This window comes from Panthera pardus, unplaced genomic scaffold (assembly GCF_024362965.1).
Source record: "Panthera pardus isolate Hobbes unplaced genomic scaffold, ASM2436296v1 HiC_scaffold_25, whole genome shotgun sequence".
Taxonomy (NCBI): Eukaryota; Metazoa; Chordata; class Mammalia; order Carnivora; family Felidae; genus Panthera; species Panthera pardus.
This window is the reverse complement of record NW_026526821.1, coordinates 57,468,476-57,492,464: the sequence shown is the minus strand read 5'-3', so window position 1 is coordinate 57,492,464 and position 23,989 is coordinate 57,468,476. Positions and strand designations below refer to the sequence as shown.

General features: G+C 42.7%; 1 protein-coding gene across 5 annotated transcripts in view; it reads left to right on the top strand.

The window, feature by feature from the left end:
- The first annotated feature begins 5,393 nt into the window (after nt 1–5,393).
- Nucleotides 5,394–23,989, top strand: part of IL1RL2 (interleukin 1 receptor like 2) — a 44,137-nt gene continuing 25,541 nt past the window's right edge. The window contains exons 1-5 of one of the 5 annotated variants that reach the window (XM_019428527.2): nt 5,394–5,518; nt 7,270–7,504; nt 10,320–10,515; nt 18,701–18,860; nt 22,723–22,797. In XM_019428527.2, coding sequence (XP_019284072.1) covers nt 7,290–7,504; nt 10,320–10,515; nt 18,701–18,860; nt 22,723–22,797 — 646 coding nt within the window. In that variant the 5' untranslated portion in view covers nt 5,394–5,518; nt 7,270–7,289. The other 4 variants (XM_019428522.2, XM_019428525.2, XM_019428526.2 and 1 more) reach the window with 4 other exon arrangements.

The following is a 23,989-nucleotide window of genomic DNA, read 5'->3' as shown; positions in this document are numbered from 1 at the left end:
AAACATTTGCCTATATTACTATTATTGGAAATGTGATTTCTGAGTGATGATTAAGCCTATCAGGTGAATGGTCTGTAATTTAGCTTTTCTGCTTTGATTGGATATTCCTTGATCTACTCCAGTAGCCTCCTACCTGGGGCCACGTTTCTCTACTTGCTACCTGATTCCTCATAACCAATTTTTCATGCTGTATCGAGAGTAAATTGCCTTTGATTTTATCTATTTATTTATAAATTTTTTTTACATTTATTTATTTTTGAGAGACAGAGAGAGACAGAGTGGGAGCAGGGGAGGGGCAGAGAGAGAGAGAGAGACACAGAATCTGAAGTAGACCCCAGCCTCCGAGCTGTCAGCACAGAGCCTGATGCGGGGCTCGAACCCACGAACTGTGAGATCATGACCTGAGCCGAAGTCGGACGCTCAACCGACTGAACCACCCAGGCACCCCTGATTTTTTTTTTTTTTAACTGAAGTATAACCTACATCTGGAAAGGAACACATACAGAAACAGGTCCATGAAGTTTCACAGACACGTTTTGTCCATACTGCCAGCATCTGAATCAAGAAAGGAAGGTGATCAGCATGGGAGCATCCCTGTTATGTGTCCCCCAAGATACTGACAGCCCCTGGCCCAATGGAAACCGCCATTCTGACTTTTGACAGCAGAGATTAATTTTTCCTGTTTTTGAAATTTTGAAATTTATGTAAATGGAATCAAGTAGTATGATGTCTGTTTTAAAATCTATTTTCTTTTGCTTGACGTTATATGGATGTGAGACTCATTTGTGAGATCTGTCCATATTGTTGCCTACACTTGGGCGTGGTTTTTATTCATGGCTCTATGGGATCCCATCGCATGAAATCAACCATACCTGTTTTATCTATGTGATTGTTGATGGGCATTTGGGTAATTTCTAGTTTTTTACAGTTATAAACACTACTGCTGTGAATATTCTAGCAAATGTCTCTTTTGTGAACATATGCATACATTTCTACTTGGTGTATCCCTCAGAGTGGATTTGCTGAGTTAGCTTCCGAAGATACTACCAAATAGTTTTCCTACGTGGTCGTGCCAATTTGTGTTCCCACTAACAGTATATGATAGCTCCATTTGTCCCGCATCCTTCTCAACACTTAGTATTAACAGTTTTTATAATTTTAGCCATTTTTATGAGTTTTTAATGCTCAATGTGACATTTAAAAATGCAAATAAGGTTATATTTCTTTTCTGCTTTAAATCTTCGAATAGCTTTTCATTTTACCTAGAATCAAATCCAACCTTCTTTTTATTGCCTATGGGCCCCTTCAGTGGTCTAGCTCCAGCCTACTCTGTGACTTCTTTTATCCAGCATTTCTGCTTATTCACTCTGTTCAATTCACACTGGCCTGGCTTCCTTTATGCTATTTTGAAACATGCAAACTCTCTCCTCCTTCAGAAATTTTGTACTAGCTCTTCCTTCTAGAAGGAGAACTCTTTCCTCAGATATCTATGAATGCTCAGTGAATGAGTGAATGAAGGGATCACCGAGCCTGGGGGAGGGGCAGGCCTAGCACCTCAGGAAACCCAAGCTGCTGCTTTTTCCCTCTCTGGAAGCTCATTTCATTCCAGCAACAAAAGCCTGGCACAGAATTGCTGCTGTACATTTCAAGTCTCCCAGAGACTACAAACGTGAGAGCTGAAGAACCTGAAAGGCATGAAGATCGCGGTAGAACTTCCACCCCCGCCCTCCCAACCCCAGCCTAATCCTGCATTTCAGAGCATTTGACCATTACATGTGAACATATCTCTGCTTCATCCTCACTGGGGAACTTGACGTGCAGGTTGGGTTCAGTGGGAAATCATCGGATATTTAGCTAGAACAAATAAAAGCCACTGTGTATTGTATAAAACACACATTCGTGTATATGAATACACATCACAACCTCGTCTAAGGAGCAAATAGACTGAAGGTAAAAGTCAACCCGGCTGAACTCAGTGATGCCTCCATTACAAAGATTGCTGTTTTACACCTGCTCTCAGAATGATGTAAAGGATCTGTGGAGAAATGGTTTCACTTCATAAAAATAAATTAATGAATAAATAAACCATTAGAAAGAGGCCATTAACCATGGCTTGTGCCCAATGACATTAACTTCTAAGAATCTTGCCATTGCAAAAATATCTGCAATTAGGGAAGACTGACAAGGAGGAGTCAGTGGGAGAGTGAGAATAAACTCCAGGCTCATCAAGTATCTCTTGCTGTCGGGCACCCTGCAAGGAGCGTTTCACAAATGCTACCTCTGAAAAGTGGGTCTAATCATCCCTCTGTCATACATAAGGGCTGTTGCTAGGGTTTGAACTCCCTGGCAGGGAGAGGACAGTGAGGTACCTCTATGCCTCCCTTTGAAAGCAGCTACATGAGACATCAGAGGCAGAATTTAATGAGTTCTCTGTAGATCAATAAAACGAAGGCAAATAACCAGGTGGGTAAAAGGGCAAAGCATGTGAGAAAACATTTCCCAGGGGACACATAAATGGCCAATGCACATAGGCAAAGATGTCCCATCTTACTAGGAATTTGAGAAATATAAAATAAAATCACAAGATAGCTTTTACATCACTAGACTTGCGATACTGGCAAAATGTAAAAGTCATTTTCATGTAAAAGACATTATCAAATATTGCCAAGAACGTGAAGCAATGCAAACCTTATGCTCTAAAGGGTGTCTAATGTGGAGAAAATGAGGGATTTTCTAATACAGTCACAGATGCATCTACCCAGTGATGCCTCAATTTCACTCACTAGACAACCTCTCAAAAAAAAGCCACACAAGAGAACATTACAGAAATGTCCACCACAGCACTATTTTTAAGAGCAAATATAAATTGGAAACAACCTGTATGTCTAAAGGAGAGGGATACATAAATTGGAGTACAGTCGAACAATGGAATATCATACAGTAGTGACCTTGAATGATCTAGAACTAGAACTACACTCTTCAAAATGTTTGCATTTATGTTGCTTAAGGAACACACACACACACACACACACGCACACATACCGGAATGATAAGCACTAAACAGGATAGTGTGTTTGGGGGTGGTGGTGTGGGGGGAAGGTATACAGAAACTTGGTCATTGTGATTTCTGAGTCTGGGTCTTGCTTCCATGACTTATGATTTGTTTTGAATTCGTTAGCTGTTAACCATTGCATGTTGCACCTGTAAAAGGAGAATTTTTAATGTGAAAATCAGAGAAGATGAATAAAGTGACTGAACTCAGGAAGTTCCCGCACAAAACAGCAATTTTCTCAGGGCCATCCTAAAGCAAGCCTGAGCTGAGCCACAGAGAAGCTCCATAACTACATTGTTTGAATTCCTACCTCCCCTTTTCTCATTAGCAAACAATGCTCTCCGGTTTCTCCAATCTTTCAAGGTAATTAAGGGCCTGCCCTAGATGTTTTGGCTTTCTGTTGTTTTTAATTGCAACGTTTACATCCTCCTTAAAAACATTTCCATCCTCCTGATAGGTTCTGCCTTCAGAGCCACGTGGTTCCCCCTCCACCTATCAGGAAACACAGGCCTAGAAACCATCCTCGAAAGTGTAAAGTGGCCCATCCAGAGCCTCACCAGAAAAAGGAAATACCAGAAATGTCCCTTCAAGGCACTGCAGGGGTGGGGGTGGGGGGGCTGGGAAGGCACGTTGGAACTTCTAAGCTTTGGGGCAACTATACTGATTGGATTTGGCACTCGTGACTACTGTCCAGCTATAAAAAAAGTAAGATACGACACAAACTTTTTTATAAGGCAGAAGCCGAACAAGACAATGAGAGTTAGGAAAAAAATGGAAATAACTTTTAACACTGCTTACAACAATGGTTCTGTATGTATGTCACTTGACAGTTTTTGTAGTAACACCTTTGTTTTGTTTTGGGTGGGTGTCTAGACCTTGCTGAAGAACCTCATTTAATGCTGATGCTAGGGGAAAGGAATAAAGATCTCCATTTGCAGCTTACCAAAGGGGTCCTCCAAGTGTGAGAGGCCTAAGGGTTGCCAAGGTGTGTGAAATGAAAACCATTTTCATAATAGTATTCAGACCCTATTTATTGAAAGGGCGGGCCTACGCAGGTCGACTCCATCTTGTTCTGTGTCCTTCACCTTGACCAGCCTCCTCCCCTTGAGTAACCTCCCGCTCACCGGTTCAAACTTCCCGATCAAAACACGCCCGGCGACCTGCGTAACAGGACTCCGACCCTTCCCCAGCCAATCGGCCGAGGCCACAGCCATTACCTCACCAACTGCCCCTAGACCCCAATAAAACCTTTGTGCTTTTGAAACTGGATCTCTCTCCCCGATATCTCACCGCTGCGTCGGTGCAGGTAGGGGATGCTGCTGGAGCTAGCTCGAATAAAGGCTCTTTGCTTTTGCATCGGACTCGGCTCCCTGGTGGTCTTTGGGGATCACGAATTCTGGGCATAACATTTATCTTTTTAATTCTCATTCTCTCCAGTCTTTTGCTTGAAAGTGGATTTTTTCAGAGGCTACCTGACATGTTACATCCTAAGAGGTTTGATGCCGAAGCAGCTGTGAGAATCCAGCTGTCTTCTGTTAAGTCAGACATCAAAGAGACTTGGGAACATTAAGCAGGGGTATGTAGTAGTATGTAGAACAGTATGACTTTCCTCAATAAATTTGTTCTGGAAAGTTCAGTTATTTTTCATAAGATGCATGACGTTTATGTTAACACTTATGTTAAAGTCTATTGTTTGTATTTAAAATAAACAAGAAAATAAGCGTTTTAAATGCTCTCCGTCTTAATTTCTGATATAGTAAATATTGACAGCAGTAACCCACATAAACAAGCACTTTAGAATCCTCAATAATGTTTAATAAGAGTATAGCAACTTGCAAACCCCTGGCCCCCAGCTCATCACAGAAAGCTGTGCTGGTAATGAAATTGCCGAACTCCTGTCCTGTTCCTGCAGCTGCTTCTGTCTCGCTCTCTCTAAAACCACAAAACCCGCCAGAGATAGCTTGGTCAGGAATCTGCTAAATGGAGATTACATTATGTATATGTGTGTGTGTGTGTGTGTGTATATATATATATATATATATATATATATATATGTATGTATTTTTTTTTCTCTTTCTTCTTCTTCTTCTCCTTCTTCTTTTCTGAGTCCCAGTGCCCTGCAGGCCTGTCTCTGGGTGTCTCCTGAAGGCCAGGGCAACCTGTCCTGGTTGATATCATCTTTGGAAATTTCACACAGGAGCCGACTTTGTGCTCAGGTATTTCAGGATCGCCCTGGGAGGTCTGCTTTACAGAAGTTAACAGCCTGACTGGGCCAGGGAAATGCTATTCCTCAGAAGCCATTTGGGACACCTTCTACGTTGGGGTATTCTGTATAGACCAAGCAGGGCATGTAATAACTGCTCAGACGGGTCTGGAAAGGCAAGAGTTCCTTTACGGGGACGATTCGGAATAGATCTAAGCAGACATGACTGCCGGTGAAAGATTTGTCAGCCGCCAGAAAATCAGGTAACAACGCCTTTAAACCCACTTCTTCCTGTGATGGCACTATTCCTTCCTACGCTCCCCTTGGGGAAGGTAGGCCTGCCCTGCCCACGGTGGCAAGGAAGTAGCGCGGTATGGAAATGCCACGCCTGGGTTCAGTGCCTGTCTCCCATTCTCCTCTCTCCACGGGATCCTGCCTGCTCCCGCCGGTCTGGCAGGTGGACACGGGCCGGGGTCTGCGGTTGAGCCAAGCGGGTGCAGCGCCGGCCGTCGGAAAGGTGTGGAGGGAAAGAGGTGTCTGGCTAACATGTGCACGACCGGGAGGGCGGCCCCCGGCCCGCCAGGCGACCTTGGGGGAGCGGGCTCCGTCTCTGGGCGAAGGTGTGCAGTTCCCGCTACCTGCCGGTCCGGCGGCGCTCTGGCTTCCTCTCCCTTTTCCGGCGGCCCTTTGCCAGGTCGGCCTAAGCTGGCTTCTCCCAGGTGAGCTGGTGGTGAGGGCTCCGTTTGGACCGCCAGGCCCAGGCGGACCCTGAGGCTAAGGCGCGCAGGGGAGAGGCTACGCGGGACGCACAGGTGGGGAGCCCAGGTGGGTGGCGTGCCGCTCACCCGGCGCAGGGCGCACACCCGCCTCGCTGCGGGTTAGCAGAGGTCACGCCACCGCGGCCGCAGGAGGGGCCAGGGCGCACCCCGGAGCTGGGAACCTCCCTCCCTACGATGATCACTTCCCGGCACCGCGCCTCCCAGCTCCTCCCGCTGATCCCTCTCCAGCCTGCAGGATTCTGGAGGTGGGGTCGGGAGCGGGGAGTCTTTGGCGGCACGTCGGGTAAATGTGGGCACCCCGCGAAGACAGGTAGGCCTGGGCTAGGACCTCTGAGATTCGTGGTCGCCGTCCCCGCCGAGCCTCATCCGCTCCCACCTTGTGTCTTCCTTGTAGCCCAACGGGGGGATGCTGGCCCTGTTGTTCTGCGGCGTGTCCATCGCGCTTCCACCCTTTGTCAGAGCAGGTACGTTGGGCCGTCCTCGGGTCTAGGCCACCCTCACCCACCTGCCTCCTTGCGGCTCTGTGGGAGCGCCTGCGCGGCCCATCTGGGGGCTCACAAGAGCCCCCAGCCTTTCTGCTACTTCCACCCCAGAGGACCAAGTGAAGTTAACGCTGAGTGGGGAAACAGCAAGTTCCCAGCATCTGACGCTCAGCCCCAAATGTCCCCTTTGGGTTTTGAGGCACCTTTGGGAGGGGGAAGGTGGGTGGGGTGAGGAGGTGTGGATAGGCAAATTTGGAAGTCTTGAGTCCAAAGGCTCAAAACCCAGCAGCAGAACAGAGTTATCCCTAGAAGACACGCAGTGCAGTGCCATGCTATGTGGTTCAGTAGAAGCGAACTTTAACATGAGCGGATTTTTAAACAATCCTCTTTGGGATGAAATACTTGCACCTTTTATTCAAGACGGAGTGAAATAACTGGGTGGCAGAGCACAAAGAAACAGGACAAGGGGGCTCAGAATAGGAACGTGTACTCAGGCAGATAAGGACTCAGGGTCTTAGGAAAGAAGGGACAGAACAAAATCATCCCAGACAGAGAGGATGAGTCAATGTCTTTTATGGACACATTTTTGTCCATAAATCAAATCAGCAGACCATTTGAGGGAACTCCCACGCTGAGAAAACTCTCCAATACAATTTCAAATTGGCTAGAAAATTGAAGAGGCATTTGTTAAAACTGATAATAAATAGCACCAGAGTTCTCTTTCATGATTCCCCCACCCCTTTCTTTCCCTAGATGCATGCAAGGATATTAGAATGTACAAGGAGACACCTTCCGCCGGCCAGCCTTTTGCTTTTAATTGTATAAACCTGTCACCAACGTCTGGGAAAGTACATGTAACATGGTATAAATATCCTGGCAAAAGCCCAATATCCACAAACGCACAGTCCAGAATTCACCAGGAGCAAAACTGGATTTTGTTTCTCCCCCTGACACAGGAGGACACTGGGATCTACCAATGTGTCATAAAGTAAGTTGCTCATTTAAAATAGAACTAAGTCCTTCTTTCTCTCTGTCTCTTTTTCACACACACACACACACACACACGTGTGTGTATAATGTTATAACCATATATATATATGTGTATATATATATATAATTCTTTTAGGAAAATTCTTTATAAACTCTTAATAAACATAGAAAGCTCAGTGAGAAGAATAAAATACAATTTTATAACAGTTTGTTACCAGACGGTTTCCAGTGAACACATTTTACACTTGATATCAGCCAAAATGCCAAGAAGCGATCCAGTGAACACATTTTAAGACAGAACAGGTTTATAAATCAGTTGTTGGAACATGAAATGCGTCTTTTCCCATTGATCTAAGGCCACAGGCCAGACCAGCTTAAAAATCTGTTTCTCCCATTGTTATTGCTGCCTTCTTTCTTAGAATGCCAGAAGTTTTCATGACAGGTGGCACAACCAGATGGGGATAAACCTCCTTTGAGCACCTTTTTGTAATGGCACTACAATAGGAATTTAACAGTGACTGACAGATATGTTTCAGGCCCTGTGCTAAGTAAGCCTCATGTTAGGACGTAATGTAAATGAGTGACCCAGGGCTCATGGCAGGGAGACAGTTGAGCCTGGTGGGGGCTGTGGGGAACCAGAAAGCATATGTCCCACCAAAGGCAGCAATCTTTACAACTCAAGCCCATTTTCTAAGTTTTCAGGGATCCTGGAAATGGTGTGTGTGTGTGTGTGTGTGTGTGTGTGTGAGTGTGTGTGTGTGTGTGAGTTTTCAATAAGCTTTGTGAGTATGGCTTAAATAAAACACATTTGTGGACAAATTTTGCCCAACGGCCTCAATTTTATTACCTTTCCTTACTGGCTGGCATGCATGTCTTTAACAAATGATTTGATCTCTCTGAGCCTTGATTTTCCTGTCTGTAAAATGGAAGTAACGCCAGCCTGATAGGGTTGAAGGGACAATTAGCTGAGATTATATGTGAAATTGGTACTGGAGAAAGGTGATTGCGTTTGCCCAGTGGTACACAAGTGGGAGTGGCTGTGAGCCCCTGTTTCATGGCTCCTTTCCACAATTTCACTCACTGTATAGATTAAGGTGCTGACAAGGTGTCTCGTGGAGTCTCCTGTCCTGTTTGACTCTGGGTTATGACATAATAGAGCTGGAGATTGTGTGGCACACAAATTCATCTGGATGTCTGGGCTGGATTTAAAATACTTAAATCTGGTTGCTGTGAAACAGGGAAAGATCATCTTTCCTAGAAAGTAGACACAGATGCTGCTGTCATGGAAAAAAATAAGTGTGAATTCTCACAAATCATTAACATACAGATATGAGACATACTTAGTAAACTGTATATTTTTATGCTGAAGTAATTTCAAATTCCTGCAAAATTTGCAAGAATAGTATAAAGAACTCCCACCTATCCTTTATCTAGATTCCTCATTATTTTAACATTTGCCACATTTACCTTATAATTCTCTCTCCCTCTCTCTCTCTCTCTCTCTCTCTCTCTTGCTCTCTCTCCATATATGACTGATCCCTGAACAACATGGGTTTGAATTGCATAGGCCCACTTATACATGGATATTTTTTTGATAAATATAGTACATTACTGTAAATGTATTTTCTCTTCCTTATTATTTCCTTAACATTTTCCCTCTAACTTTATTATTTTTTTCTTTTTTCATTTTAAAGAGAGAAAGAGAGAGCATGAGCAGGGGAGAGGGGCAGAGGGAGAGAGAGAGAGAATCCTAAACAGTCTCCACACTCAACGTGGAGCTCAACAGGGAGTTTGATCTCACGACCTTGGGCTCATGACTTGAGCTGAAATCAAGAGTCAGTCGCTCACCTGACTGAGCCACCCAGGTGCCCCTCTAGCTTACTTTACTGTAAGAACACAATATATAATGCACATAACATACAAAATATGTGTTAATCCATTGTTTATGTTATCAGTAAGGCTTCCAGTCAACAGTGGCTATTAGTAATTCAGGTTTGGGGGAGTCAAAAGTTCTATGTGGATTTTCAACAGTGCACGGGGTCCAGTGCCCCTAACCCCCTGGTTGTTCAAGGGTCAGCTGTATATGTATATTACACGCAATATTTTTTTTCTAAGCCATTTCTTCTAAAACACTTGAGTTGTATGCGTCGTGTTCCTTTAGCCTTGAGTAGTTCCATGTGTGTTTGCTGCCAAGAATATTTTCTTAGTTATCATATTCAGGAACCATCATATAACATTTTTATCTAACTCCCAATTCACACTATAATTTTGTCAATCATCTCTATTTTTCTTGACACATTTTGTTCCTTTCCTTTCTGGTAGAGCATCCAATCTGGGATCATGTATTGCATGGGACTGTCACGTATTTTCAGTCTCTTTTCATCTGGAACAGGTCCTCTGTGCTTCACGACATTGACATTTTTAAGGAGTACAATTATTTTGTATACTATCCCTTCATTCGGGTTTGCCAGACATTTTCTCCTGAGTAGGATGAGGCTGAGCCTTCTTGGCTGGAATAGCATGTAGTCTGTACCCTCTTCAGACAACACACTCAGCAGCTCATGGTGTCCATTTGCCCCTTGGTGGTGGTAATCGGTTGGATCACGTGGTTAAGGTGCTGTCCAGGGTTTCCACAATATAAATATTTTTTTTCCTTTTTGTAAGTAATAATTTGTGAGATGCATCCCACCTCGCTTGAGGCAGAGGGCTTGCACAATATCTTGAAGATGATTTGGCAATCTGGAGATGAGTAGATTCATTTGATTTTGTGACTGTTGGAGTTTACGAGGTTTCAATTTGCCATTTTCTTACAGCTATACAAACACCTGTCACAGAATCCATGTAAACCTAACTGTGTTAAGAAAATATTGGTATTGTTTTTCTGGAAACAGTCAACTGATTTTATCAGATGAATACAAACAAATATTACATGCCGGAAAAGACGACAGTCTTACCTGTCATCTGAACTTCCCACAGAGTTGTGTTTTGGATTCAATAACGTGGTACAAGGTAAAAAAAATAATTTTCCTGATATTTTTCTTCTTCTTTAAAACTTACTCGTTTTGGGGGGGCCTGGGTGGCTCAGTTGGTTAAGCATCCAACTTTAGCTCAGGTCATGATCTCACAGTTCATGAGTTCGAGACCCACGACGGGCTCTGTGCTGACAGCTCAGTCTAGAGTCGGCTTCAGATTCTGTGTCTCCCTCTTTCTCTGCCCCTTCCCTGTTCTCACTCTTTCTCTGTCTCAAAAATAAATAAGCATAAAATTTTTTTAAACTTGTTTTTAGTTTAAGTTGTATCTTTTAAGGCAGAGTTGGTAAAGAGATTTGAGTACCTAGCTAATTGTTAGCTAATTGATACTGATAATTTTACCCGCTGATTATTGATTTTAAAATTTATGGTTCTTATAACTTTGTAATATTTTATTCCTTGTATTCACCACCTCCCTGCTATTATATTTTTTGAGAACTATCCTTGGTTATTCTTTTATTCTAACAGATTAATAAATTTGTTTGAGTGGGCACTACATGCACATGATTCAATAATCACAAAGTATAAAAAGTCACCCCTGGAAAGTATCCTCTGCTCTCCTGAGCTGTATTTGCCCTGGGCCTGTCACACCTTTCATAGCACATGGCTGCTTTTATTGGTTTCTTCTATCTTTTGCATTATTTTTATATCATGCTATCCAAGCAAATAAAACTATTTCTTTGTCCTTCACTTTTTATGAAAACACGAAATCCTTGACTCACCTTTCTGCACCTTGTGTTTTCACCTTGGAGCATTCTCTTTTCTTGGCTGTCCCAGCAGATATTAATGTCTAAGACATAATCCTAGGCAGGGAGGAGAACAGGCTGGTTATTTAAGATAGGATTAGTTTTCCTGTAATTCTGCTTGTTAGCACTTGTCGGTACAGCCATCTGGGGCGTGATTTTTCTCTGTGCAAACCTTTTTATCACCTGATTCAATTTCATTAATGGAGAGACGCTTATACCAATTTCTCATTTCTTCCTGAAAGAGTTTTGGTAAGATTTCTTTTTTTGTAGGAAATTGCTCATTTCATTTAACATTTCAGATACTCTAGCATGCAACGGTTTACCATCTTTGCTCTTTTGATGTCTGTTTCTGCCAGAAGGTTCTTCTTTTAATCCCTGTTACAATGTATTTCTCTCTCACTGTCTCACTGGATTAGTCTCTCATAAGAGAGGTGTCAGTTTTATTACTTTTTTCCAAGAATCCAGTTTTGGCCTTGTTGATCCTATTACATGTTTTGTGTTCATTTACTTTGTTTCCATTTTCTGCTCTCACAAGGCAATGAATGGCCTTATCCCCGTGTTTTAAGGCGCATTTGCCAGTGTGCAAGTTTTGTAGGCTACATTCTCATTAACCTTATAATTGTTAGATTGTAGGCTATGTATAAAGTATTCAATTTCATTGATGATGCCAAGTTCCTTGACAAAATTTTTTATCGGCTTATACTCACCCCCTGCAATATCCCGGACTCCCTAAAACCTTATCTGAGACTTTGTATTATAAGACTTATATATTTTTTTATCAGCTTAATGGGTGTAAATGTTACTGTATTGTTGTTTTGGTTGCTTTTCCTTAATTATTAGTGTTAGTGAGATTGAACAACTTTTGCATACATTTACTGACCATTTTTGAATGCTCTGAACTGGTGACTCCTACCTTTTGCCCTATTTTTATTTTTTTCATTTTTCTTACCATTTTGTTACTGACTTACAAGAGACTTTATATATTTATATATTCTGGGTACCAATGTTTGGAATGCGTGAACAATTTCCATCGAGGTTCAGTGTATGTATAGAAAATACATGAAGCTTAAGGGGACAAGCTTGATGGATTATCAGAAAGTGAACATACCCTTTGGTTACCCCTTCCAGTGATCAAGGTCAAGAACTAAAACACCACCAGCACCTCAGAAGGCCCCCTTCTGCCATCTTCCAAAGAACTGTACTTCCCTAATCCCCTGACTTATAATAGCATAGATTAGTGTTGCCAGCTTATGAATTTCACTGAAATTTAATCATATTGTATGTAGTACATATAGGCACAAACCTGGCTTGCTTGGCGCAATAGTGAACTTGTGAGAATCATCATTTGAAGTTGGGATTGACGCGGTCTTCTTTTAGGGCCATGCTTTTAGTGGTTTAACCAAACTGTGTGGTCATTTCGATCCCAGCTGATGACTTAAGAGTTTGGCAGGACGTCAGGCCCTGACTCTAGCTTTTGTCTCCTACACCTGTATCTGTCAAAGCACTGTCTTATCAGTCTACTGGCTGTCACCTTCAGGATAATTTGGGGGGTGGGGCGCCCAGGTGACTCAGTCGGTTGAGGTTGAGCATCCGACTTCGGCTCAGGTGATGATCTCACAGTTTGTGAATTCGAGCCTTACGTCGGGCTCTGTGCTGCCAGCTCAGAGCCTGGAGCCTGCTTCGGATTCTGTGGCTCCCTCTCTCTCTGCCCCTCCCCCACTCATGCTCTGTTTCTGTCTCAGAAATAAATAAACATGTAAAAAAAAAGAAGTATTTGGGACAGTTATTTCTAAACACCCAGTTTTCCTTTAATGAGAAGTTCATCTTTACAGACTTTATAGCTACTGCCTGTGCCTTCTCCACTTACAATACTAATACCTGGCCCTGAGGAAATGTTCAGTAAGTTTCTACTGAATAGGTGGATGGCTTCTGAGTTCTTTCTATCTCCAATATTTTTTGTTTTTCTTATTAACTATTGGGCCAGTGGAAAAAAATTACGTGACAAGTATTCATTTAATATGTGTCGGGACATATAATCAACAGTTTGCATACTCTTTCTCATTATCCCCTTGTTAGCATTGGCTCTGACTACAATTTAAAAACTAACAACAATCCTGTTCCAAGGGAGGCCTGGCTGGCTAAGTCAGTGGAACATGCAACTCTTGATCTCAGGGTCATGAGTTCCAGCCCATGTTGGGCGTGGAGCCTACTTGGAAATAAAAAATTCCCTAACAGTATTCCTGTTCTGCTCAGAGGGTACTGATTGCCAGGCCACCGTCCCCTCAGCCTCAGGTGGCTTGGACTGTGGCATTACCCACTTTCCGAGTCCAACTTTGGCCTTCTCAGGATACGGGGTCACACGTTCTTCTCCGTGGCTTCTTGTAGACTCTTCCTCCAGCATTCTGTCTCCCACCTTGCAGCCTTGCAACAATTACCTCTTGGCACCAGCATTATGCCCCTTTAGAGTCTTATCAGTAGAACTCTTCTCGAAAGTTTTTCCTCTCGGCCTGGGCCTGTTGTGGTCATAGATTTGAAAGCACTTGACATTTGTAGAGAGGTAGGTTTTTAGAATCAACTTTGTCACTACCTCAGTGTTAAGAGGATGGGTTTTTTTTTTTAAAGCACTTGCTCGGACTTATCTTCTACTTCCTGAATCAGATTATCCATGGGTGAGGTTCAGGCATCTTTATTTTTAAACTATCTGCTCAGCTTGAGCAGATAGGAGGCTAGGAGTCAAGCAATATGAAGAAGAGGGATTGTTCTGAAACCGTTCCCACCAGTGACCTCAGTTATGGCTCTGTTTTTGCTACTCTCCAGTTCAGACCTTGAGTTACTTTTTGGGCCTCAGTGTCTTCTTCTGTCAAATGAGAACATTGGAATCAATTCTCCAAGCACTTAGAGCTTATTATCTGCCTGGGGCCATACCAGGAAATGCTTTGTGTAGGAGGTGAGCATTGCACTGCGTAAAGAATGAATAGCAATGAAGCTGGTGGGGAAGGGGGGGTGGGGGGCGAAAATGATGACAATTAGAAAAAACCCTAGCAGGTGCAAAGGGATCAGGTAAGAAAGAGAATGGTGTTTGGGGGCATTAGATAGAGTCTGGGGTCCATGTCAGAGTGGGGTAAGGTGATGCTAGGAAGTAGAAGATCTTGTTTGCTAACCAGCACATAGCCTTTTCCCCACTTAAAGTATGTCAACGGCCAATCACCCTATTAGGAGAATGACATACTCCACTTCTTTACGAGTTAGTGAAGTCCTCGTGGAGGCACTGCAGGGAATAAATTGGAAGGGCTTGCGGATGGTGGCGTGTGGATCATTGACGCTATTTCAGAAATTCAGTGATTAAACGAGGACCATTGAGGAGAGTGTATGAGATAGAACTGACAGAATGAGGGGAAAGGAGAGGAGAGTGAGTGGAGGGAACTCATTCCCAGTGGCCCCTCTTTTCTCCATTAATTGGAGGGAGATGTTAGGTGGAAATTTAGAAAGAACAGTGTAGGTGAGTAGGTGAACGAGGGAGTCGAAAGCAAAGAATTTCTAAGGTGAAGACCATGAATCAGTAGTGATGCCAAGACTCATGTTGATGTGATTTTCTCTCATAATGTTCATTGGGTTGTAGGCATGTAGGAGAGAGACAATGGGACCAACCCAGGGTGGGTTTTGCAGGCTGAATATGCTGCAAGGATAAAGGGTGACAGTGTGGAGGAATTGAAAGGGGGTCAGTAAAGTGACAGCCACGTGATGGGAAAGGAAATGATACCTGAAGGAAAGTGGTAATTAATACCAAATGGAGGGGTCAAGAAGACTGCTTCCAGCGAAGACAGAAAAATGGGTGTGATGGATAGAAATTTCAGGTAGAAGACTATAATGAACATGGTGGATAGATGTTCACTGTCCATGGTGAGCCTCTTTAAACACTAGAGAGGCTCTAAAGCTAAAAAGAAACAAATGAACAAACAAACAAACAAACAAACAACCAAAGCAACCAAATACACACCCTACAGTTTTCCAGGGTTTCCTGCAGCTAATGTTCTGGATGTGACTAAGCTTCTTCAGCTGGCTTCCCTGAAGGGCTGAAATAAGAAATTGTCTAGATTGTCCTGCTTTTTCTGCTGGACAGCATGGTCATGGGGATTTTTCTGCAGCGGTGTTCCAGGGCCCAGACCTCAGCTTTGTGGGAGCTGAGAAGCAGTGCATAGGCCCTCTGATGATGTATTTGTTGGTGTGGCTTTACTAGATGTGGCATGACTTCGCACGCTAGAGTTGCGTCGTGGCAACTCCTGGTGTCTGACTTTCAGGTGGGGTGTTTCAAAGTCTTGACTCCCACCTCACAGTTATGTCAGAGGTAGCAGGGATCCTGTGAGCTCGTTCACCAGCATGGTCTGGTTTAGATCTCACTGCCTGAGTGCTTCTTAAAATTTTGTAAGCGCCTAATACCTGTGTTAAATCCTTTTCCCCCTAAAATAGCTGGGATGCTTTTTGCTTTATGCAACTAAAACCTGTCCAAGAGATAAGGCCTCACAGATTTGTTTTGAAGAGTGAATGAAATCATCTATCTGGTAAGCCCTTAGTTCAGTGTAGGTACATAGCAATTATTTAATAAATAAATATCACATGCTATTATTTGGTTAAAATAAAGGAATGGAAGAGATGGAATAATAAAAAATGATAATCAGAATGGTATATTTGTTTTGAGGAATTTAGAAACATAGCGGTTCTGGATAATGACAAAGCCCAGCTTGTGGCTGGGATAATTGAAGACCAAGAGGAATAGAGATGGTCCTTGAAATTGAAGGGTTATGGAGGAAAAGGTTCAGGTATTAACATATCCATTCTTGGGGTACCTGGGTGGCTCAGTTGGTTAAGCGTCTGACTTTGGCTCAGGTCACGATCTCGCGGTTCATGGGTTTGAGCCCCGCATTGGGCTCTGTGCTGACAGGTCAGAGCCTGGAGCCTGCTTCAGATTCTGTGTTTCCCTCTCTCTCTGCTCCTCCCCCACTTGCATTCTCTCTCTTTCTCTCTCTCTCTCAAAAATAGACATAAAAAAATTAAAAAAATAAAATATGCATTCTCATAGACAATGAAGTATTCACATTGGAAAAGCGGTGATGTCTCCATTTTTTTTTTCAATTCCAAACTACTTCTCAATACAATGATTTCTGCTCCACTATTAGGCTGTGTCTGTACTTCCTGAGATCATTCTCAAAGGCAAATATGATCGTCTCATTCCCTTACTGGAAAAGCTGCAATGTTCGTCCCATTTTCATGGTTTTCTATGATTGGGCTCCTGGGTGCCTGACCAGTTCTATCTCTGTCATTCTCCTGTAGGTTCTGCATCTTAGCCAGACACTCTGGGCCATTCTATTCCTCCAACCACTGTACATGCTGGGCTCAAAGTGTTCTTGGTGCTTGGGAGACAAAATACATTCAAATGTTGCCTGCTCTCACTACTAATATTTTAAGTTTAGATCTTGTCAGTGAGATGTCACTTACAGATTTTTAAGTAACAGTCAAGGCCTTCTGAGAATTTAAACTCTACAACGATGCCCTAGTAGACTGTGGTAGAAGCAGTCCCAGTTACTGTAAAGGGACAGGAGCTATCAAGATTGCTTCTTAAATTATCAAGATTGGATTTCCATATGATTAAGTATTTGTACATCTTAAAAGAAAGGACGAGTCGATCAGAAAGGGACTGGTCAATGACGGAAATGTAGAAAGGGATATATGGATCCACGTATTCTGGGCCTCCAGAGATTGCCCCTATCGAAGCCCTATCCAAGGAAGAAAGTTTTCATAGTCCAAGGACTCAATGCTTTTTGTTTGTCCCTACTCCAAAGAAGGTGGCATCACATTATGGGGTCTGATGCCTTCACCCATCTGACCCTTACTAATAATTCCCATTCTGTTTGTTAAGTAACTATCCAATTATAATTGGGTTTCCCATATGGGGAATAAGGTAAAACTTTTAGAAATTCACATGATAAATAAAGAAATGCTCGTTCTGGAGTTATTGAGTTTTAGCTTCCAAGGTGGATCCATTTACACTGTTCCCATGAAGAATGGAGTCTGCTCCTGAGCTAGCTACAGCTGACTCTGTGAGAAGAGAGCTCCAAACGCAGGCAATTAAATCTTTATCAGGGTAAACCCTAAAGTTTGTCCTCTATATTACATGGTTGTGAGCTTTCTGAAGACAGGGACTGCATCTTATTCCTGCATGACACAACCTCTCACAGACTAGCAAAGAGCAGGAACTTGAATGCTTTAATGAATAAATGGGCTCAATAATTCAAGAAGTTACTCTGTTGAGTGGCACTTCCCAAAGAAAGGGGCAAAGTTTTGAGGAAATGTTCAGAAGGGGGTCTGTGAGATGGAAGAAGTGGCAGTTAGCATGAGAATGTGAGCTTCTGACAGACAGATGGAGGCTGAGGCCTGCCCTGTGGGTGGTTGCTGAGGATGACAAGCAAGAAAGGCATTCCTGAGACCAACCAAACCTCAAGCTGGTTTGGTGTGAGGTTGTTCTTGTCGATGCAGCGGCAGCGTGGGCGACGTAACAAGTTATGTGACATCTGCCCATAGCCAAGCCATCATACTTTGACTATTGCTCAGACCACCAAGCAGAATGTTCTTGAAGAGTTATTTTGGACCTCTGTAAAGTCCCACACCCAGCAGGTTGAGAAGGTGTATTTGGGCCTGGAACACAGTGGAAGCATTCATTAGTCACCTGGGCTTGCAGTTTTAGCAAAGGGTCATGGTGCCATGAGATGGTGGTCCACTGGGAGATATGGTCCCCTGTGAGTGGAAGGCATTCCTGCCTGTTCACATCCTCCTACTGTATTCCTCTGCGGACCCTACCCAATCCTCCTCCATCTAGTCTTCCTTCTAGCCCACTTAGGCCTCTCTCTTCTCAACCTCTGTTAGACTTAATATTTACAGCACTCACTGTAGCTTGCAACATATTCTTTGTCAGATCTTCTGTAGATATTTATCCATCTTTCTATCTATCTACAGATATAGATGGATATGGATGGATAGATAGTAGATAGATAGATAGATAATCATCTTCAGTTAGATTATACATTACCCATGGTCTAGGGATCACATGTTTCTTGCATCTCCCTACAGTTCATAGGAGGTGCTAACTAGAATGTAACTGATGCACCAAAATACTCTTTGAATTAAAACGTGTATGTATAAGGGCCCCCCGGTAGCTCAGTCGGTTGAGCGTCCGAATCTTGGTTTTGCTTCAGGTTGTGATCCCAGGGTCATGGGAATCGAGCCCCACATCAGGTTCTGCACTGAGCGCAGAGCCTGCTTGGGATTCTCTCTGTCCCTCTCCCTTCCTTGTACTCATTCTCTTTCTCAAATTAAATAAGTAAATAACTAAATAAAATATATATGTATATATATTTTTGTATTTAGGACTGTAAAGAGATTAAAGGAGGACGGTTTACTCGTTGGAGAGTTAAGCTCTCAGTGAGCAACGTTTCAGCAGAGGACGGAGGGGACTACGCGTGTCAAGCCCAACTGACACACACAGGGAAGCGGTACACTATTTTAAACAGCATCACTGTGAATATCAGTAAATATGCTCATATCCATTGCCTTGGCTTCCTCTTGGCTCTGCGTGAGATGGCTGGCTTTGGGAAGCAGTGATTCTCAATCTTGATTTTCTTGAGGGTTAGCAGACTCTCAAAGTTGCCATTGTTAGAAGCAGAGGAGAGAAAGAGGGGGTGGTCAAAGGGCAGGAGGAGTTCAGTTTCTCATCTGGGAAAACAGAATACTCAACACGCTTGGTGTGAAAATGAAATGAGAGCACATATGTAAAGCAGGTACTGGGGTACCTGGCAAAGTATAGGTATTCAGGACGTGGTAGATATTATCGTTACTCTTATTTCCCTCAGCCATCACTACTGTGACTACTTTGCTGGGCCACTCCAGCTTTGGCCTCCCCTGCCCATGCATGCAGAGTTCAAGGTCTCTGGACTTGATGCTCATGGGGCATCAGTTCTCAACCCAAAGCAGCCAGTTGGCTTGAACATATGACCTGGAGACCTGAAAGCAGAATATTTGGGGTTGAAGAAACCCTAAAGATAATTCAGCTTAAGCCGTTAATTTTATAGAGACCCAGGAGGAGTAACTTATGAAACTTACAGAGCTGGTTGGTGACAGAAACAGGTCCAGGACTAAGGCTTTCAGTGGCCAGATGAGCATTCCTTCTTTTCAACACCTTCATCAAGGAGTTCTTGCTATTGCCTTTTGCTCTCTTGTCAGGAGGTAGTTGTTTTCTATGTTTATTCATCTAAATGGGAAGAACTGAAGACTGAATATTTCTTTGATTTGGACCATTATATCTGTCACTAATTTCTATCAGACTTCAAAACGCTGGGTGGTACCTAGCAATTTCTTAATGGTGTGGTTCTCTTAGGCATGTATTTAGCATGGATGGCTTCCTGCTTCCCACCTAGAACCCTTTAATTAAGAAAAATAATTGTATTACATCTGATGATTTTTATGCTTTTGGGTTTTACGTCACCTGTTATCTCTCCAAAGGTAGGCGAAAGTTGTCTTGCTCAATCCCCCACACCTAGCCCAGTGCCTGGCCTAGACTAGGCACAGACCTATTTATTAACAGCATGATTGGCAACTGTCATGCTTTAGTTTTACATGGGTAGCCAAGGGATTCTTTGAAACACAACATTTCAAAGGTGAAATGAAGACTACCTCAAGAGGTCATTGAGCTTAATAGTCTATATTTCGTGCCATTGCAACAAACACTTATTTATGATCTATTATATCTCCCAAATTGTTAGAACCTGATCATTAACAAATTAAAAAAAAAACATAAACCCATTGTTTCTTCTGTTGAGAAGCTCTCAACCTGGTGGTAGTGGAGATGGAGATGTAAATGAATCATTTTAACAATTACGTGATAAGGATAGAGTTATAGATAGTGTCTGAGGAACAGTAAAAGAATCGGAAGTAGCCACGAGAGTGGCAAATAAGTGGCCTTGGAAGGCTTCCAAGAGGAAATGTCTTCTCAGCTGAATTTTGAAGGATGAGTTAGATTTATAGATGTAAAGAGTGAGACAGGGCAGAGAGAATGGTCTAAGACAAAACATAAAAGTGTCCACCAGTATAGTTTGTGTTGGATCTAAAACTAATTTTGTTGGAGCATACATAAGCATGCAGTAAGGAGCGGAGATTGCTGAGGCCATGGAGTGAAACAGGGTCAAGGTTAAGGGGCCAGTTACACGCAGGCTTTCCCATGGAGCCACTGCAGAGCCTTTGGATGCAGAGGGATGAGGCTGCATTTGTGATGGACAAGACCAGTCTTGAGATGGTTGAGCAAGAGTTGAAGAGGGTCTTGGAGCCTGCAGACCACTTTGGCAGCTGCTGCAATACCCAGAAGAGGGCTGATAATCAGAACTTGAGTGGAATTGGCAGGAGATTCTTCTTCAGGCGGTAATTTAGTGGCTCTTTACTAAGTGCCTAACAAGGCCAGGTCTTGTGCTTAGTAGAGAGAGCATGATAAGGAGGAAAACAGCCATGAGTGCTGCTCTGATGGAACTTTGAAGTCTGAGCAGGGAGGGGAGGCAGAGCTATATCAGATAAGTTGCTAGTGAGATGTGTAATTACCAAGGAGATTCAATGCAATGAGAGAATGGAAAATGTGAGATCAAACAGACAAGGACCTGTTGAGAAGTCTGTGGGTCAGGGAAAGCTTCTTGATAATAGTGACACTGATAGTCAGGAAGCATAAACTGAATGATGGAATGGGTGAGATTTTTCCAGACTGAGGGAGCAGCCAAAATAAAGGCCTTGTAACAAAACAGACCATGGTATGTCTGAATAATGGGAAGTAGGCAGGTTGGCTGGAGCAATGCTGAGTGAGGGAGGTCACGCTAGGTAATGAGGTTGGAGAAGTAATCAGGGGCCAGGAATTGGTGGGAACATGCAATCCAAAGCAGAGAGTGTGGAGTTTATTCCAAGAACAATGGTAAGCAGCCAGACGGGTGGAGAGCAGGAGAGTCGCATGATGTGACTTAACATTTCTGAAAGCTGAGTGTGCCTGCTGTGCACAGAATGATCCCTACAGAGGTAGGAGTGGCATGTAGGAGGCAGGTACAGAAATGCAGGTGAGATATCAGGTAGGTACAGGCAACATGGTGGCATTGAAGATGGAGAGATGTGGCTGGGTTCAAGGAATTTTAGGAGGTAAAACCCACAGGTGTTAGTGTTGGACTGAATATGGGGTAAGGGATATGGCAAGGTCAAGGGAGTTAGGCCTTTTGGCATATGCAGTGGGCTGGTTGGTGACATTATTCAATGAAATAATAGAACTCTGAAGGAAAACTGGATTTAGGAAAGAGATCATGAGCTTGGTCATGGGTAAGTTGAGTACTTGGAGGTGCCCATGTGGAGATGTCAAGTAGGCCAAGGCCATAGTCTAGAGAAAAGTCTGGAGATGCAACTTTCAAAGTCCTTGGCCTTTAGATGGTAATAGAAGGGTGGATATGAATAAGAGTACCTAGGAAAGAGTAGAGAGTGGAAAATAGAGGGGTTAGCTGTGAAGAAGGAGGCACACATGAAGAAATGTTAGGAGGTGAAATTAGTTTGACTTGGAGGTTGGTAATTTGAAGAAGTAAGAGAAGGGCTGTTGCCTAGAATGACTTCTAGATTTTAGCTGTGTGAGATCCAGAGCAAGGTGGTATATTAACTGGCCGGTGATGATTTCTGTCTGGCACACACTGAATTTGGATGCTTTGTATGTAGAATGTGCAAATATTATTGTCATTATAAAGGACATATGTTTTTGCATTTTCCTAGCTTCCCTCTTATAGCTTCTCTGTGTCCCACCCCAAATCTAGAGGAGGCACGTGGGGCTAGGCAGGTGATTGCTAAATGTTGGTGGACAAATTGGGAAGAGAAGAAGTGGAGAAAATTGAAGGGCTGACAAGTCAACACAAGGGAAGACAGTGATACAGTGGAAGTATAATGGAAGAGGATGGGATATAAAGAATGTGGAAAAGCAGGGAGAGAGGATGGAGCAGTGAGACATTAGGATCATTATCTCCCTGTAGGACCCAGGCCAGAGCTTTGCTTAGAGCCACTGCATACAAACTGCATCTGGATTATTAGGTAATGAGATTTTAGTACACAATCTCATCAGTTTACATTTATACCAAATACAGAATGGCGAAGGGAGCTCTCGTGGTAGCCCAGTGCTTAGGGCTCTTCCTTAGCAATTCAGTTATTTCTGGTTTCAAAATAGGTATTTATGGGGTGGCATTTCATCATGCCATGAGCTTTGTGTTTTCCTTGACTAGTATTAACTGAAGATCTGCTTAGTACCGTGTTTTCTTTACACTAGCATTGGATAAGTAGCTGGGAAGGTATCATACATGATTCTAATGCAATTTCACGTGGGTTTGATTTCTTAGCAGAAACACATGGATATGCAGGAAGAATTCCTAAAATCATTTACCCAAAAAACAATTCAATTGAAGTACAACCTGGTGAGTAAAATTATTGAAGCCATTGAAATCATAAGGGGAGATTAATATACATGTTTAATATAAAACCAATTAAATTTCATTGACTGTCCTGAAATTTGACAAGGCATTTGTTAAAAATTCATGTCAAAAATGTTGGAAGAAGTTAGGAAAACAATTGAATAGAAGAAATAAAGAGCGCGAAAAAGAAGAAATAGAGATCTTTTCTAGTAAATATTAAAGTATGTTTAATTATAAAGCTATAATAAATAGATACTGCTATTTGTACGCAAACACAAAGATTAGATAACATAACAGAAAACAATAAGCATATGTTGGAATACACAGAAATTTAGTAAAGGAGATATGTAGAGAAAGAGATATAGTGTATGTGCAATATTAGTAAAACTTGTTAAATGTGAAGAATATGTAGTTCATTCTTTATCTCATATCAGACACAAAAATACAGTTTTGATGAATTAAAGAACTACATATAAAAATAAGTCCTCAAAAGTACCATTGAAAATAAAGATAGGGGTGCCTGAGTGGCTCAGTCAGTTAACCGTCCAACTTCGGCTCAGGTCACGATCTTGTGGTCCGTGAGTTCGAGCCCTGCGTCAGACTCTGTGCTGACAGCTCAGAGCCTGGAGCCTGTTTCAGATTCTGTGTCTCCCTCTCTTTCTGACCCTCCCCCGTTCATGCTCTGTCTCTCTCTGTCTCAAAAATAAGTAAACATTAAAAAAAAAAAAAGAACATAAAGATAAATCAGGGCACCTGGGTGGCTCAGTTGGTTGAGTGTCCAACTCTTGGTTTCAGCTCAGGTTATGGTCCCAGGATCATGAGATTGAGGCCCAAATCAGGCTCCATGCTAAGCATAGAACCTGCTCTGGATTCTCTTTGCCCCTCTCCTGCTCACAAGCACTTACTGTCTCTCAAATAAAACAATAATGATAATAACAAAAGATAAATTTATGTCCAACCTCAGAAGGATGTATTTTCTACACATAGAACCAGTGGAAGAAATCACAGAAGATTAAAAATTAGACTATCATAAAAAATTTAAATGTATGTATATGTAAAAAATGGTAAAATCAAAATGTGAAAGACAAACTAAGAATGTTTTGAACAGAGATATTAAAAAACAGCTAATATAATTTCTATAGAAAATTCCAAGAAATCAAAGAATATGAATAATCCAAATGGGGCAAATGAATAA